This window comes from Ranitomeya variabilis, chromosome 4 (genome assembly GCF_051348905.1).
Source record: "Ranitomeya variabilis isolate aRanVar5 chromosome 4, aRanVar5.hap1, whole genome shotgun sequence".
Classification (NCBI taxonomy): domain Eukaryota; kingdom Metazoa; phylum Chordata; class Amphibia; order Anura; family Dendrobatidae; genus Ranitomeya; species Ranitomeya variabilis.
This window is the reverse complement of record NC_135235.1, coordinates 646,700,189-646,717,435: the sequence shown is the minus strand read 5'-3', so window position 1 is coordinate 646,717,435 and position 17,247 is coordinate 646,700,189. Positions and strand designations below refer to the sequence as shown.

General features: G+C 45.7%; 3 protein-coding genes across 4 annotated transcripts in view; all 3 read left to right on the top strand.

Moving 5' to 3' along the window:
• Window positions 1-17,247, top strand: part of LOC143767347 (uncharacterized) — a 294,161-nt gene that overhangs the window by 69,054 nt on the left and 207,860 nt on the right. The gene's annotated exons all lie outside the window — the stretch shown is intronic.
• LOC143767353 (uncharacterized) overlaps window positions 1-17,247 on the top strand; it is a 40,133-nt gene that overhangs the window by 8,060 nt on the left and 14,826 nt on the right. The window contains exons 2-5 of one of the 2 annotated variants that reach the window (XM_077255610.1): window positions 7,434-7,584; window positions 7,714-7,893; window positions 7,977-8,100; window positions 8,184-8,281. In XM_077255610.1, the coding sequence (XP_077111725.1) occupies window positions 7,507-7,584; window positions 7,714-7,893; window positions 7,977-8,100; window positions 8,184-8,281 (480 nt within the window). In that variant the 5' untranslated portion in view covers window positions 7,434-7,506. Of the gene's footprint in view, window positions 1-7,433; window positions 7,585-7,713; window positions 7,894-7,976; window positions 8,101-8,183; window positions 8,282-16,941; window positions 17,074-17,247 lie in introns of those variants that run through there. The other variant, XM_077255611.1, reaches the window with a different exon arrangement.
• LOC143767411 (uncharacterized) lies at window positions 10,032-12,188 on the top strand. Its single transcript, XM_077255743.1, has 5 exons — window positions 10,032-10,059; window positions 10,149-10,217; window positions 10,640-10,866; window positions 11,103-11,262; window positions 11,344-12,188. The coding sequence occupies exons 3-5, from the start codon at window positions 10,833-10,835 to the stop codon at window positions 11,933-11,935; spliced, it is 786 nt and encodes a 261-aa protein (XP_077111858.1). The 5' UTR covers window positions 10,032-10,059; window positions 10,149-10,217; window positions 10,640-10,832; the 3' UTR covers window positions 11,936-12,188.

Genomic DNA, 17,247 nt, shown 5'->3' with positions numbered 1-17,247 from the left:
TTGCAGTGGTCTCTTAATTTTCGCCAGAGCTGTATAATAAGTGTCTGTCTTGGTCTGAGCGCACTAATCAGCCGCACTTTTCCTTCCTTGCAATTTACACCCCTTCTGAGTGAGCGGCTGGGTGCAGCACGGTCCCAGCAGACCATCTATCATCCTGTAGAACCTGTAAGGCTGCCGTCACACTAGCAGTATTTGGTCAGTATTTTACATCAGTATCTGTAAGCCAAAACCAGGAGTGGGTGATAAATGCCGAAGTGGTGCATATGTTTCTGTTATACTTTTCCTCTATTTGTTCCACTCCTGGTTTTGGCTTACAAACACTGGTGTAAAATACTGACCAAATACTGCTAGTGTGACGGCAGCCTAAGACGTAGGACCTGCGGTGACATCAGCATCACATGTCATTCCACATGACCAGTCAACCCCCGAACAAGGAAGCGGGGATGGCGAATGGTGCACGCTAAGCACCACAGGCCCTACAAACGTGGTTATGCCAGCAGCATAACCACATCAGGTTAGTGTACTTTGTTCTCAATTTCCTCCATTTGATCACCGGGTATTACACCAGGAGCGAGCCTCCTCTATTCTCCCTTTTGACTCATCCAAGAGGTCACAAAAGACTCCACAACAACATCCAAAGGACTGCAGGCCTCACTTGCCTCAGTTAAGGTCAGTGTTCATGACTCCACCATAGAAAGAGACTGGGAAAAATTGCCTGCATGGCAGAGTTCCAAGATGAAAACCACTGCTGAGCAGTAAGAACATAAAGGCTCATATCAGTTTTGACAGAAATTATCTTGATGATCCCCAAAACTTTTGGGAGAATTCTCTGTGGACTGACGAGACAAAAGTAGAACTTTTTGGAAGGTGTATATCCTAATACATCTGGTGTAGTTGTAACACAAAATTTCAGAAAAGGAACACCAAAAAAGCAGTAAAATATGGTAATGGTAGTGTGACAGTCTATGGCTGTTTTGCTGCTTCAGGACCTGAAAGACTTGTTTTGGTAATTGGAACCATGACTTCTGCTGTCTACCAAAAAATCTTGAAGGAGAATGTCCTTCCATCTGTTCGTGACCTCAAGCTGAAGCGCACTTGGGTTATGCAGCAGGATAATGATCCAGAACACACCAGCAAGTCCACCTCTGAATGGCTTAAGAAAAACAAAATTAATACTTATGAGTGGTCTAGTCAAAGTCCTCACCTTAATCCGATTGAAATGATGTGGCATGACCTTAAAGGTGATTCATGCTTGGAAACCCTCCAATGTGGCTGAATTACAGCAATTTTGCAAAGATGAGTGGGCTAACATTCCTCCTGAGCATTGTAAAAGACTCATTGCCAGTTATCTCAAAGCTTCATTGCAGTTGTTGCTGCTAAGGGTGGCTTATTTAGTTATAAGGTTTTGGGGCAGTCACTTTTTCACACAGGCCCCTGTAGGTTTGGATTTCTTTTTCCCTTAATAAGAAATACCTTAATTCAAAAACGGCATTTTGTGTTATCTTTGTATGATATTTAAATTTGTTTGGTGATCTGTGTGATTAAGTGTGACAAACATGCAAAAGAATAGGAAATCAGGAAGGGGGCTAACAGTTTCTCACACCACTGTAAGCTGGTTGGTGGTAATGTAGTCATTGACGGACTCTGACCAAATATGTTATAGATCCGTAGTAAAAATGAAGATGTTGTCCTCATTAGGAAGTACTGTATTTTTCGGATTATAAGACGCACTTTTGTTCCCCAAATCTTGGGGGAAAGAGGGGGTTGCGTCTTATAATCCGAATCTGTGTGCTGTGCTGTAAAGGAAGGGGGGCAGCTCTGGAGTGGTGTCGAGGGGCTGGAGTGGGCTGGCTGCGGGCTGCAGGGACAGCGGGGGGGTCACGTGCTCCTTCTCAGTAGCCTCATGTAATATTCACTGCACCCGCTGTTCATCACCTTGTTGCTGAAGCCGCGCCGAGTTGGTTGACAGGGGAGCAGCGCATATTGCATGTGCCTGCACTCTCCCCCCCTCCAATCATGGATATGGACCCCCCCCCGGCCCCATGGCTCTTCCTGTGTCTGTGCCAACATGTGATCGGCACAGCACAGTGATGTCTAGGTCGCATGATCCGATGCCCGAGAAACAGGAAGCGCAACCGAGAAGCTGGGAGCACGGAGCCATCATCGGAAGGTGAGTTAAGTGTTTGTTATTTTATCATGTGCCTGCCAGCAGCACAGGGGGGCATATAGTGACCATGGGCAGGGCCGCCATCAGGGCATGACAGGCATCACTGCTGTATGGGGCCCGGAGATGAGGAGCAAAAAGGGGGGCCCGCCGCCCGAGCACGCTGACAACCCGGTCCGCGCTCTGCTCGGGCCCCCTCTGACATTTTATTCATGCTGCTGCAGCTGCTGCGCTGCTATTGAGCCGATTAACTACCTGTGGGCTGGCGTCTCCGCGTCTGGCGTGTGTAAATGCAGGCTAAATGAGCGCTGTAGCTTTAAGGGGCCCGGTGCATCATGGGCGTGTGACGTCACACGCTGCCCTGCTCCACTTCCTCATACCAGAGCAGAGCAGCGTGCGGTGTGCCACGTGCCTGCTGCGGACGGCGGTGGAGCAGACGGCGGAGCAGAAGAGGCAGGCCGGCGGCAGCAGGGGACCACCGCACGATGAGAGGACCGAGGACGTGCAGGATGCTGGAGCTGCTCTGCAGACCGGACCAGACGAGTGGAGCCGGCGGCGGGCGAGCAGGGTTAGTACCGTCCGTCCGGACTCCGGATGCAAACAGGGCCCGGGGGTGAGGGCCCGGGGGTGAGGGCCCGGGGGGGGGGTTTATTTGCTGCCTGCCTGCACGGGGGTCTGATTCAAACAGGGCCCGGGGGGCCCCCACCCCCAAGCCCTGTTTGAATCAGACCCTCCATGCAGGCAGGCAGCAAATAAACCCCCCCCCCGGGCCCCCACCCCCAAGCCCTGTTTGAATCAGACCCTCCATGCAGGCAGGCAGCAAATAAACCCCCCCGGGCCCCCACCCCCGGGCCCTGTTTGAAGCAGACCCCCCGTGCAGGCAGGCAGCAAATAAACCCCCCCGGGCCCCCACCCCCGGGCCCTGTTTGAATCAGACCCCCCGTGCAGGCAGGCAGCAAATAAACCCCCCCGGGCCCCCACCCCCGGGCCCTGTTTGAATCAGACCCCCCGTGCAGGCAGGCAGCAAATAAACACCCCCGGGCCCTCACCCCCGGGCCCTCACCCCCGGGCCCTCACCCCCGGGCCCTGTTTGAATCCGACCCGTGGTGCAGGCTGAGGCAGGCAGCAAATAAACCCCCCCCCACCCCGGGCCCTGTTTGGGGGGGTCTATTTGCTGCCTGCCTGCACGGGGGGGGGGGGGTCGGATTCAAACAGGGCCCGGGGGTGGGGAGGTTTGTTTGCTGCCTGCCTGCATGGATTCAAACAGGGCCCGGGGGGGGTTGGTTTGCTGCCTGCATGGATTCAATGAGGGGGGGGTTTGTTTGCTGCACATTCCAACAAGGCACAGGTGGAGGTGGTACACATATAAAGTATCCTTGCGTCCGTATCCTTGCGTCCCTGCTGGACACGGGGGCAGAGATGCTGGACACGGGGGCAGAGATGCTGGACACGGGGGCAGAGATGCTGGACACGGGGGCAGAGATGCTGGACACGGGGGCAGAGATGCTGGACACGGGGGCAGAGATGCTGGACACGGGGGCAGAGATGCTGGACACGGGGGCAGAGATGCTGGACACGGGGGCAGAGATGCTGGACACGGGGGCAGAGATGCTGGACACGGGGGCAGAGATGCTGGACACGGGGGCAGAGATGCTGGACACGGGGGCAGAGATGCTGGACACGGGGGCAGAGATGCTGGACACGGGGGCAGAGATGCTGGACACGGGGGCAGAGATGCTGGACACGGGGGCAGAGATGCTGGACACGGGGGCAGAGATGCTGGACACGGGGGCAGAGATGCTGGACACGGGGGCAGAGATGCTGGACACGGGGGCAGAGATGCTGGACACGGGGGCTATGAATGATGCTGGACACGGGGGCAGAGATGCTGGACACGGGGGCTATGAATGATGCTGGACACGGGGGCTATGAATGATGCTGGACACGGGGGCTATGAATGATGCTGGACACGGGGGCTATGAATGATGCTGGACACGGGGGCTATGAATGATGCTGGACACGGGGGCTATGAATGATGCTGGACACGGGGGCTATGAATGATGCTGGACACGGGGGCTATGAATGATGCTGGACACGGGGGCTATGAATGATGCTGGACACGGGGGCTATGAATGATGCTGGACACGGGGGCTATGAATGATGCTGGACACGGGGGCTATGAATGATGCTGGACACGGGGGCTATGAATGATGCTGGACACGGGCAGAATGGAGATATGGGGTATAACGAAAGACATGGGGGCATGATTGGAGACAGATCGTGCAGGATCATGGGGCAGGATGGATATGATGGAGACAGATGGGGCAGGATGGGGAGGTCATATGGGGCAGGATGGATACTCATGAGGGCAGGATGGGAGAACATATGGCTGACGCCAGGAATGAGACACACGGGGCCAGGATGGGGAATATTATTACCATAGGGACTAATTAAGGGATATTATTACTGCAGTGATGTATTTATTTTTTGAGGACACTGTTTTAAATGAGGGGGCGGTCCTGTTACTGTGTAGAGTGACACTATGTCGCCTCTTTTTCTTTATGCGGTGTAATGTAGAAGTTGGGAAAAATTAAGTAATGTGTTCTACAAGCGGAGCTCAAGATAACTCTGTTATTTCCTGCAGAGACGAGTCCTGGCTGGAAGACATGATGGCGGTCTGTGCTGGATGAAAGATGAAGGACTTCACCTAGAGACGTCACTGGTAAGTCAGTGTTACCTGTACACTGACACTATACACTGTATACTATATACAGAGCTCCTGTGTATAATTTCACTAGTGATCACTGTATTATCTGTACACAGACACTGCATACTAAGTACAGCTCTCCTGTGTATAATGGCACTTAGGCCGGGGTCACACTGGTGCGAGATACGGCCGAGTCTCGCTGGTTAAAAGCAAGCTGTGGCACCTGCACTCCGGAGCGGAGCGTGCAGCTGCATAGCAATACATGGAGCTGCACGCTCCGCTCCGGAGTGCCGGTGCCACAGCTTGCTTTTAACCAGCGAGACTCGTCCATATCTCGCACCAGTGTGTCTCCGGCCTTATGGTGATAGTGTGGTGCTTTTTTTTTTATTACTGATCAGAATTGTAGTATTCAGTCACTATGTGGTGGTAATATGTGGTCTGGACATGGTGTTGCGGTATTTGTCCCTTGTATGTGATATTATTCGATCACTGTGGTGGTAATATGCGGTCTGGTCATGGTGTAGCGGTATTTGTTCTTTGTATGTGATATTATTCGATCACTGTGGTGGTAATATGCGGTCTGGTCATGGTGTAGCGGTATTAGTTCTTTGTATGTGATATTATTCGATCACTGGTGGTAATATGTCATCTGGTCATGGTGTAGCGGTATTTGTTTTTTATGTGATATTATTGGTCATTTTAAAAATTGAAAAATAAATAAAAATATACCTAAATTGTTTTGCATATTTTAACAAATATTTAATAGGTTACAGCAGAGTAGGGCCTCACCAAAAGAGTCTACCGTGTTATGGTGGCGGCTTACAAAATCTTTTGGCCAAAACAAAAGCTGCCGGCTGTATGTGTGATCTGGTGATGGGAACTGTTAGGGTATGTGTCCACGTTAAGTAAACGCTGCGTGTTTGACGGTGCGTGGGGCCACAGCGTCAAACACGCAGCGTTCAGATGTTCCAGCATAGTGGAGGGGATTTTATGAAATCCCGTCTCCACTATGCGTGGTAACACGCACCCGGCGGCCCTGCGACTCCGGACATGCGGCGCTTCTTTTAAGATCGCAGCATGTCCGTGTTCCTTGCGGCAGCTGCGCCGCCGCAAGCTATAACACAGGGCCCTATGTGTGGGGTGCGATGATCCCGGATGTGTGCAATTAACACATCCGGCATCATCGCGTCACAGTAGGGGGAGGGGCTTAGCGCCGAGCGGGTTTGCCGCGCTGAGCGGGTTTGCCGCTCCGACGCAGCAACCGCTGGCCATCCTGAAGGTGGACACGTACCCTCAATGTGTGATTGGTGAGAAGTGGAGTTTTTCCAAGAGAGAGCGGTGGGACTGTGGACAGTTCGAGGGGTGGAGCGTGGAGGCGGGGCTGGGGTGGAACCTGGGCGGAGTCTCAAGGGGGCCCCGAAAATGTTGCCAGTATGGGGCCCCGAAATTTCTAGTGGCAGCCCTGACCATGGGGGCCAGGTTCCTGCCAGCAGCACAGGGGGGCATATAGTGACTGGGGGGGCCATGTGCCTGCCAGCAGCGCGGGGGAGCCATGTGCCTGCCAGCAACACAGGGGGGCCATGTGCCAGCACATGGATGGGGGTTATATAGATACCAGGATGAGGGACATACCGTATATATGATTTGTAAGACAGACACTGGCATTATAAGACAGACCCCCATTTAACAAAAAAAATATTTTTTTCTCTTTTCTCCAAATTTGGGGGTGCATCTTATAAAGCGAAAAATACGGTAGTTATTTCTCATGTCACGTGTAATGAATATCTCCTGCAGTATTGCTAATGCTGATCCCAGTGTCGGTAAATGGGACATGAATTACCGTTATGGAAGATGAGTCTATGGGAAACATATTCAGCTGAAGAATCCAAGGAAAAAACGGCTTGTTGTGTGTGTGTGGCCTCAAATATATAGGTATAGTAGATGTAAAGAAAAAAACTGACTACTATAAAATAATAAAATAGTAATAGTTATATTAATTATCCCCCACGATCCCTTAAGTTCATAGACCAAAGGGAACAATTAGTATATAAAGTATATTAGACAATTATTTCACCGCATATCTGTACAAATGGTATCCCCGCTCACTGATGGCTGACCCTTCTGGCCCTGTTCAGCCATGGTTAAGGTGACAGTAACCACGATTATAACACCAAAAGATATACCAGAATTACTCAACAATTCAAAAAAATTCCTAATGCATCCACATAATTCATCTCATAGTGTATAAATGTAAGTGCTCTCTTATCGATCATAACATTAGATCAAACCAAAATTAATCTGGTCTGTACAAAGCAAAATTTTTAGCAACTACAGATTAAAATCGAAGACAACACAGGTTAATATGAAAGCGAATGTGTGAGAAGACTGTGGGGGACGCTTAACTCATTTTTATCCTATTGTGGTAGTTGTATGGACAAGTGATTGGGAGAAGCGAAGTCCTCCTTTACAATCACATCTAAGTCACGAGTGCAAAAAGTGGGTGTTAATTGTGTTATTACATGGGATCTTTATGATGTCACATTGGCTCATCTTCTCATTCAGGGCCCCACAATATCGGATCCTCTCAGTGGGGATCTTTTTATAGAAGAGAGTTTTCCTGATTGACCCATCAAGGATGGATATAGACAAGGAAAAGATGGCAGAGAGGATATTACACCTCACCCTAGAGATCCTCTTCCGGCTTACTGGAGAGGTGAGAGATTCTGATGACGTCACATTGTATTATACTTATCTATGGGAATAACAGATGGACAGAACTGGAGAAGTGAGGACTCTGGGAATGTCTGTAGTGAGGTTTATTAATGTGTCTCTCCATAACCAGGATTACACAGTAGTGAAGAAGACCTCTAGTGAGAGGTGTCAGGCCTCTGTGTCTGAGGGATGGGGAAGACCCCTGAGCCGAACCACTGGGCCTCCACCGCACGCCCTGATACATGAGGACATCAATGACCAGAAGATCCTAGAACTCGCCTACAAGATAATTGAGTTGCTGACTGGAGAGGTAACACTGCTGGAAATGCTGGGACATTATACAGTAACTTTTTGAAGGAATCAGGGGAATAATGGAATTATTGTATTTGTCAGGTTCCTATAAGGTGTCAGGATGTCACAGTCTATTTCTCCATGGAGGAGTGGGAATATTTAGAAGGACACAAAGATCTGTACAAGAGCATCATGATGGAGGTTCTTCAGCCCTTCACATCACCAGGTAATAGACAGGACTAAATACACTCGGCCTATAATTATCTGTATGTAAAAAATAAATTCAGTCCCTGTATGTGTTTCCTCCAGTCCTATCCAGTAAGAGGACAACACCAGAGAGATGTCCCCGGCCTCTTTTGCCACAGGACTGTAAACAAGAAAATCCCAATGTTCCTCAGGATCATCAGGTAGATGGAGAGAAGGTGTCATGAGATCTCCCCTATGATGTGTAGACGGCTGTGAAGGTCTTGTGCTCAGTCTTGTTTTATCCACCAGTATAATATGCTGTATACTTGTGTAATGAGAACGGTGGAGATGGCAGGATTAGAGCTGAACGTAGATGGGAATACTCCATTTGTCTGTGACTTTTACAATATTTGTTTCGGGGTAAAGATCTGAAATTGTAAGACAGTTCTGTATTTAACCCAGTTTTTGGATTGTTTTTTTTTCCCTTGTGTTTAAATCTTATTTCATTTATTTGTCATTTTTTAAGCACTGTACTTTATTTTTAATATATTCTAAACGTATCTACATCAAAGAGGAAAAGTATTCACTCAGTGTATGACAAAGTGTAAGTAGAACCTATCACGTACTTTGAAATGTTAGCTGTGCATGTGAGCTAGTGTGCCATCCAGGACAGGCGTCTTGGTGACCTATCAAAATGGAGAGTGAGCCAAATAAAGGGAGTTGGTTAGGCTAGGTTCACATTGCGCTAGGTGAGTCCGTCTAACGGACACGTTTTTAAGTAGTGAAAACGCAATATAACGCACATACTAACGCGCCCATAGACTTGCATTGTCTGACGCCTCGTGACGCATGCCAAATTTGGCATGCGTTAGTCACATAACGTTTTTTTCTGACGGACCTTGGAACGCGGCTTGCAGCGGTTTTAGGTCTGGACAAGCTAACGCAATACTTACGGAAGCGTTAATTCTGCCATTGATGTCTATGGCAAACGCAGCCAGACGCAAATCTTGATAAATTTCCAAAAAGAACCATACGTTTTAATAGCGTTTGAGGGAGGTCCATGTGGTCATGTGACAGGAAACAGGATTTCGGCCATTATCTGTCCCCAGAGCACATCCTGAGGCCTGCTCCACACCAGAGAAAAAGTGTCTTGCAAAAGTTCACCGGAAATGTAAGTACATTTGTATATATATATATATATATATATATATATATACTAGATGGTGTCCCGATAACGCATCGTGTATTCTAGAATATGCATGTCCACGTAGTATATTGCCCAGCCACGTAGTATATTGCCCAGCCACGTAGTATATTGCCCAGCCATGTAGTATATTGCCCAGTGAGGTAGTATATTGCCCAGCTACGTAGTATATTGCCCAGTGACGTAGTATACATCACAGAGCCACGTAGTGTATTGCACAGTGAAGTAGTATACAGCACCCAGCGACGTAGTATACAGAACCCAGTCACGTAGTATATTGCACAGCGTCGTTTGTCACAGTACCCTGTGTGAGCGGTGAGCTGAGGGGTGTATGGGGGCGCCGGGCAGTGAGTGCGGGGCGGCCCTTTTTTTTCTGACTGTGCGCGTCGCTGATTGGTTGCGGCAGCCATGACAGGCAGCTGCCGAGACCAATCAGCGAATTAATACCATGACAGAAGGACAGAAAGACGGAAGTACCCTAGACAATTATATAGTAGATATCTCTGTATACATCATGGGAGTCTGTATTGTACGACGGATGTGTGTGTACTAAAAATGTATTGCTTTGTTGCAGATGTCGGATAGTGAGGGAAGCAGCAGCAGCAGCAGCAGCGTGTCTGCGGTTTTTTCATCTCAGTCGGTAGGCTTGCACTTTAAAAAACCACTAAAATTTGTGTGTAAATTCAGTGTATTAAGCTAAGCACGTGTATAATCATGTTTCTATTGCAAATAGGAGTCTTCGGAGCCCGAGGCTGCTAGGCCCCCCCCAAAAAAAAACAGGCAAAACCAACAAAGGTACATGGCAGACATTTTTAAGTTTTGCAAACATAAATTTATTGATCAAAGAAATGTAATTTTTTTTTTTCCATTTACATACACAATAGGTTGTGGCACACGGAGGACACAAGAGGAAGAAGGTTCCTCGCCGTCTGTCGTCTCCACAACTGCCAGTGGTAAATATAAAACTAGAAATTTTCTATCCAATATTTATCTACAATCTATCTATTCATTTTGTGTCTGCTATATCTATAAACTATCTATCCACTATCTCTCTCTCTCTCTCTCTCGCTGTATCTATCTATGTATCTATCTATCTATCTATGTATCTATCTATCTATCCATCTATGTATCTATCTATGTATCTATCTATGTATCTATCTATCTATGTATCTATCTATCTATGTATCTATCTATCTATGTATCTATCTATGTATCTATCTATGTATCTATCTATCTATCTATCTATCTATGTATCTATCTATCTATCTATCTATCTATCTATCTATCTATCTATCTATCTATCTATCTATCTATCTATTAGTCTACCAATAAACTGAAATTGAACCTTTCAACATAACGTTTTGTGTTTACATAGTCCAAGTCAGCGAGCCCCCCCCCAAAAAAGGATTGTGGTTGACAAAGAGCCGTTGACCATTCACAACGAGACACTGATCAACCTTGTGGAAGCCAACCCCTCAATATGGGACCAAAGCGACAGCTCCCACCATGACATAGTAAAGAACCGCAAGTTGTGGGATCAAATTATCTCTCACTTCGATCCCCGATACATGGAGAAGTCGTCAACCTCAAAAACAAAAATTGGTAAATATTGGTGATGTTAAATTGTCTACTATCTATCTCTGAACTATCAACTACCTATACACTAAACTATTTCTCTGTCATCTATAATAATTACTATCTATCAACTATCTATCTACTAGCTATATATCAACTATCTTAACTAACTATACACAATTTTTAAACTATCAATATAAGAACTGTCTACTAATATATATATATATATTATTTTTTTTTAAACCTTCTTTTCAAACTTACAGCGGATGCGGTCCATACCCGCTGGAAATCAATAAGGGACCGCTTTGTCCGTGACTACCAGAGTAGTCAAAATGTACCAAGCGGAGCAGGTGCAAAACGGGTGACCCCGTATGTGCATTACGAGCAATTGCTCTTTCTTCAAAAAACATTGTCTCAGCGCTCGTAAGTACAAATTGGTCTGTGTGCGAGACAAAATTGTTTAAAAATGAAAACAAAATTATATATTTTTTTTTTGGGTTACAGCACGATATGCAGTAACGCCGCGCCTAGACAGGCAGAAGAACTGGAGCCATCTCCACTGGAACCAAGTCAGCAGACGGGCGCTGAAGACGTCTCTGTCATCAGCGAGCCACGATCTGGGGAGAGAAGCACTGTGGCTTCAGGTGTGAGTGCCCGGTTGCAATCAGTGCGTGGACGCAAGCGAGCTTCACAAAAAGATGAAGCTGATGCCATTATTGTCGATGGACTTCAGCGGGTTGAGGACATGTGTCGGACTGAACTGAAAGACCTGAGGCGGGAAATTACCGACTTGCAATCTCGCGAGTCTGTATATTCTGCAAATGAATGGAAGCTACTTTTTTTGTCCTATGTTCCTGTAGCACAAAATATCCCGGCACACAGAAACCTTTTGTTTCGGCAAAGACTGAATGACCTTCTTGAGGAATTTGTGGGACCCCAGGAACCAGCTCCATCGACAACCAGAAGCATAGACATGCCGGCCTACAACCCTCAATATAGAGCCCGGTGTGAACCGAGCATTGAACATCAGAGACAAAGTAGCAGTCCATCATACACCTGGGCAGACAATACACCCGCGCAATACCAGAGTCTATAGTACAGCTCACTGTCCCCAGCCAGGTGCAAACTGTGTTTCACGTTCTTTGGTTTATTGTTTTTTTTCCCACCCAATTTCGTGTGTGTTTTTTTACATCCCTATGGGATATCATATGTAACAAGTTCACAACTGTTCTTTCATAAAAATTTGGAAACTTAAGTAAACTGTTTAAAATCTGATTCTTGTATGACTGTGAACACAACATAACAGTAATGTAACATTTTACAAGACATATTTTACAAGACATATGGGAAATAAAAAAAAACCCAAAAAACAAAAACACATCAGGACACAGCTTCAGACTTGAAATAAATTTTACACGTGTCTGTCTTGCCATGGAACATGCCCCTCATGTATGAAGCACTGTGCAAATTGGTCACGAATCCTCATTATTTGTGCTGTAGACCGAACAGCAGTAGATTCAATGCTCATGAGGTTCGACTCACATTCATCGGGGTCAACCACCTGGGGTTCATGTCTGGCCACAAAATTATGCAGACAGATGCATGCCTTCACAACACGGTCCACATTTTCTGGTTGCAGTTGCATGCACGTTAGTAGAATTCGCCATTTTAATGTCAAAATACCAAAGGCGCACTCCACATAACGTCTTGCCCGGCTCAAGCGATAATTAAAAATGCGCTTGGTGGAGTTCAGACTGCGGCTTGAGTACGGTTTGAGGAGATTTTGCCCAAGTTGGAACGCCTCATCACCAACTAAAACAAAGGGCAAACTTGGGTCTTCGGTCCCCGGTAGAGGTCGTGATGAGGGTAAGTTAAAATTGTTGCTGTACAAACATCTCCCCATGTTGGAGTCTCTGAAGACTCTTGAATCGTTAGTACGGCCATACGCACCAATATCCACAGCTACAAACCAGTATCTTGCATCCGCAATAGCCATCAAGATTATCGAGAAGTATTTTATATAATTATAGTACAGGGACCCACTATGCGCTGGTTTCTGAATCCGTATGTGCTTGCCGTCCACGGCACCAACACAATTGGGGAAATTAGCCACATCCTCGAACTGTTGGGAAATCGCTAGCCACATTTCTGATGTCGGGGTTGGTAGCACAAGTGGTTGCAAGTTGTTCCAAATGGCATCACAAGTTTCCCGAACCAGTTGGCAAATTGTTGACTTCCCCAGTCTAAATTGGTAATGCAGTGACGCAAAAGATTCTCCAGTAGCCAGATATCTGTTGGCATTCAAAAAGAAAAAAAAAATGAAATTGTTTAGGATTTTAAAGCACAACTAAAAGGCTACATACAATAGAATATACAATTGCTAAATGAACATTATGCCCCACGATGCCTAGATCTAGTCTTTGTCAATAGAATGAGAAAAATTTTTATAATTACCTCACAGTCACTACTAATCGTTCCTCCGCACAGATGCTTTCACGGAATGTGCTGCGATGATGATGTATCTCATCCTTCACATGTGAAAGCAGAACATCAAAGGTCTCAATGGACATCCGTAGATAGCGTTGGAATTTTGAAGGGTGATCCCGAAGCTGAAGATACAGGGTGTGAAAGGCACCATATGTACTCCGCAAGAAATTCACTTTGTGGATCCAATATCTCCTTTGCGAACTACGCTTTCTCTGCCGAAGTCGCAACCGCATCAAGCGAAATCGAACCAGCTCAGACACAAACATCTTGCTAGCAGAAGTTCACTCAATGCTTTCAAAATGGAGAATGAGTCTGCACCCACACCCCGACGAGGACAAAAGGAGAAAAAAAAAAAAAAAACTTTATTGACAGTGACAAACGCAGACAAACGGATACATCGCAAACGGACATCAAAATGAGAAAAACACTATCAAAAGCGTTAACGTGAAGCCGATTTTTCAACAAATTTGATCCTTTTCTGTACATGCGTTTAACAGATCCGTTTAACGCCATGTACTTGACGCAATGTGAACCTAGCCTTACAGTTTCAAATCCTTTTATGCGCAGCATACTGATACTAAATCTAACCGTAAGTTGTTTTTTACTTGTCGATCTAGGAAACTTTTGGCTTTTATGGTTCATCAGCAAAATATGTCTAATCTTGTTGTTAAGGTCAGAGCTATGGATGGCTCTATAGTAACGTCTGCGTTACTCATTGTTTTCAAGTGTATTATGACACTTTATACAAATCTAATTGCCTTGTTCATAAAATTAATAAAGGTGATTCTAGATTTAGTACATCCAGACCAAACGGAGCACCTCCATAAATATCATAAGGGTACATTCCGTAATCCAACACTTTTCACTACGGCCTGAGAACAGCTGGAGATTAGCCTCATTTGATACCATGAAGGCATTTGATTCAGTAGAATGGCCATTTCATGCGACATGTGTTCAAAACTTTTAATTTGGCACCAAATTCCATAAATGGATATATATTCTATTTGTGGCCCCTAAGGCTAAGGTAGTAGTGAATGGCCTGCTATCTGCATCTACCATACTTGAAAGAGGAACTTGTCAGGGCTTTCCCTTGCTTTATTTGCTCTGACTATTGAAGCATTAGCGATTAGCGTACACCCCACGCCACTAATTTAAGGCATATCTATAGCTGATCAGACTGATACCATTGAGTTATATGGTGATGACATGATCATTTTAATGGACAGGGTTGAGGCCATTTTACCTTATGCTATCTCTACTATAGATACCGTAGATAGATTTTCAGGCCTTTCAACAAACTGTAACAGGTCAGCGTAAATGAATCTTTCATGTGGGCCTTCCACCTATTTAGATTCTTTGTCACTTACCAGTGGTCACACATTTTAAATATCTAGGGATCAACATTCATCAAGACAGTAAAAGAAATCTCTCTTCTAAAGGTACCGTCACACAGTACCATGTTAATCGCTACGACGGCACGATCCGTGACGTCGCAGCGATCGTATGATTATCGCTCCAGCGTCGTAGACTGCGGTCTCACGTTGCAATCAAGGCGCTGGAGCGATGCCGAAGTCCCCGGTAACCAGGGTAAACATCGGGTAACTAAGCGCAGGGCCGTGCTTAGTAACCCGATGTTTACCCTGGTTACCAGCGTAAACGTAAAAAAAACAAACAGTACATACTCACATTCCGGTGTCTGTCCCCGGCGTTCTGCTTCTCTCCACTGTGTAAGCGCCATAGCCGGAAAGCACAGCGGTGACGTCAGACGTCACCGCTGTGCTCGCTTTCCGGCTGGCAGACGCTCACACAGTGGAGAGAAGCTGAGACGCCGGGGACAGACACCGGAATGTAAGTATGTACTGTTTGTCTTTTTTATGTTTACGCTGGTAACCACGGTAAACATCGGGTTACTAAGCGCGGCCCTGCGCTTAGTTACCCGATGTTTACCCTGGTTACAAGCGAACACATCGCTGTCACACACAACGATCCAGCGATGTCAGCGGGTGATCAAGCGACGAAAGAAAGTTCCATACGATCTGCTACGACGTACGATTCTCAGCAGGATCCCTGATCGCTGCTGCGTGTCAGACACTGCGATATCGTAACGATATCGCTAGAACGTCACGAATCGTACCGTCGTAGCGATCAAAATGGTACTGTGTGACGGTACCCTAACATTCTGCCTCTATTTAATTATGCTAAACTGAAGTTTAATCTCTGTGCTAAACTAACTTTATCAGTTCCAGTACGCAAAAACCTAATTGAGATGATATTCTTGCAAAAATTCAGTTCTAGTTTTTCACAACACTTAACTTGCTAATGTCTTCATTTGTGTGGGGTAGTTCTCTGGCCAAACATAAATTATCTACCCTTCAAAGACTAAAAAAGCTCGGGGGTATTGCATCGCCAACTTCTTGTTATATTACATAGCAGGCCAGCTATAGACACTAAGTAGTTTGATGCCAGATTCTCAACTGCCAAATTCAGAGCTGTCTAGTAGGATTTTTGTAGCTTGATAAACCTGACCTTCCCAAAATGTTGCCTGTGCTCACGATGGCACGGTTAGTCTGGAGACAGGCGAAACGAGTATCAAATACTCATATTTTAGCGGACATGCCTCTATCGCAGAACCCTTACTTTCTATCCAAGGTCTTCTCCATTTTTAGAGCACACAAAACGTCCTTTTACTTGGCGACCTTAATGACCAAAATATACTGTTATTTTACAACCAGTTGAGGAATAAATATGAAGTGACGAGATCCCAATTTTTTTAGATATTCTCAATTAAGGTCTGCTCTTCAATCACAATTGCATTCACAAAATGCAAGGGTAATCATATCTACCTTCCCTTTGATAGGTATTCTTAAATCGCAAGATCCTCAAGTAGAAGCAGTGGGATGAAACTGAATGGGAGGAGACACAGGTTAGATATTAGAAAAAAAACTTTTTGACAGTTAAGGTGATCAATGAGTGGAACAGGCTGCCACGAGAGGTGGTGAGTTCTCCTTCCATGGAAGTCTTCAAACAGAGGCTGGACAGACATCTGTCTGGGATGATTTAGTGAATCCTGCTTTGAGAAGGGGGTTGGACCAGATGACCCAGGAGGTCTCTTCCAACTCTACCATTCTATGATTCTATGATTCATATCAGTCTGTACACATACATGGTATCAATAGGTATTGGTTCTACTTCACTGAAGGCGAAAGACAAGTAGGGAGCTCCTTATTCCCACAGTTAATGAGGAGCACTAGGAGGAGATCTTGGAATCCCCAACCTGCATGACTCAACTACCATATATATTATTCACCAAGACTACATAACCCCATGAAGATTCTATGGAATGGGTAGATTAACCCTTTCAAAATGTTTTTCAGTGTCACACCTTAAACATAGATTTCTAGCACATGGTTTGGGCTTGTCCAATTATTCTCTCCTTCTGGCAAAGTATTGTCACCTTCCTATCTTCCTTGATATCCATTCGCGTTCCACTAGATCCTAAAATATGTTTATTTGGAGTAATAGAACAGGAAGTATGGAGTCATCATACCAGAATCTTTCTTACAGAAACTTTACTTCTTGACAGGAAATTGATAGCTACAAGATGAATTCTCCCCCAATGTTAATAGTCTGGGTTGATTCCGTAAACACAGCAATCACATATGAGAAAACAGTGTATCATAATAGAGGATGCCCTCAGGGTATGGGACATATGGAACTCATCGCTGCATGCGCTCTTTCACAGTTGAGGTATTATTTATATTACCAGTTAAAGGTTACATATAGTTTGGAGATGTACGTTGGACTCTTACAGTGGGCAGCACACTGTATTATTGTTATTTCTCAATTATTGAAATTCTGAGCTTGTTTTTCAGATTTGATAACGTGTATAGTGTTTATATGTTTCTTCAACACAAATCTGGT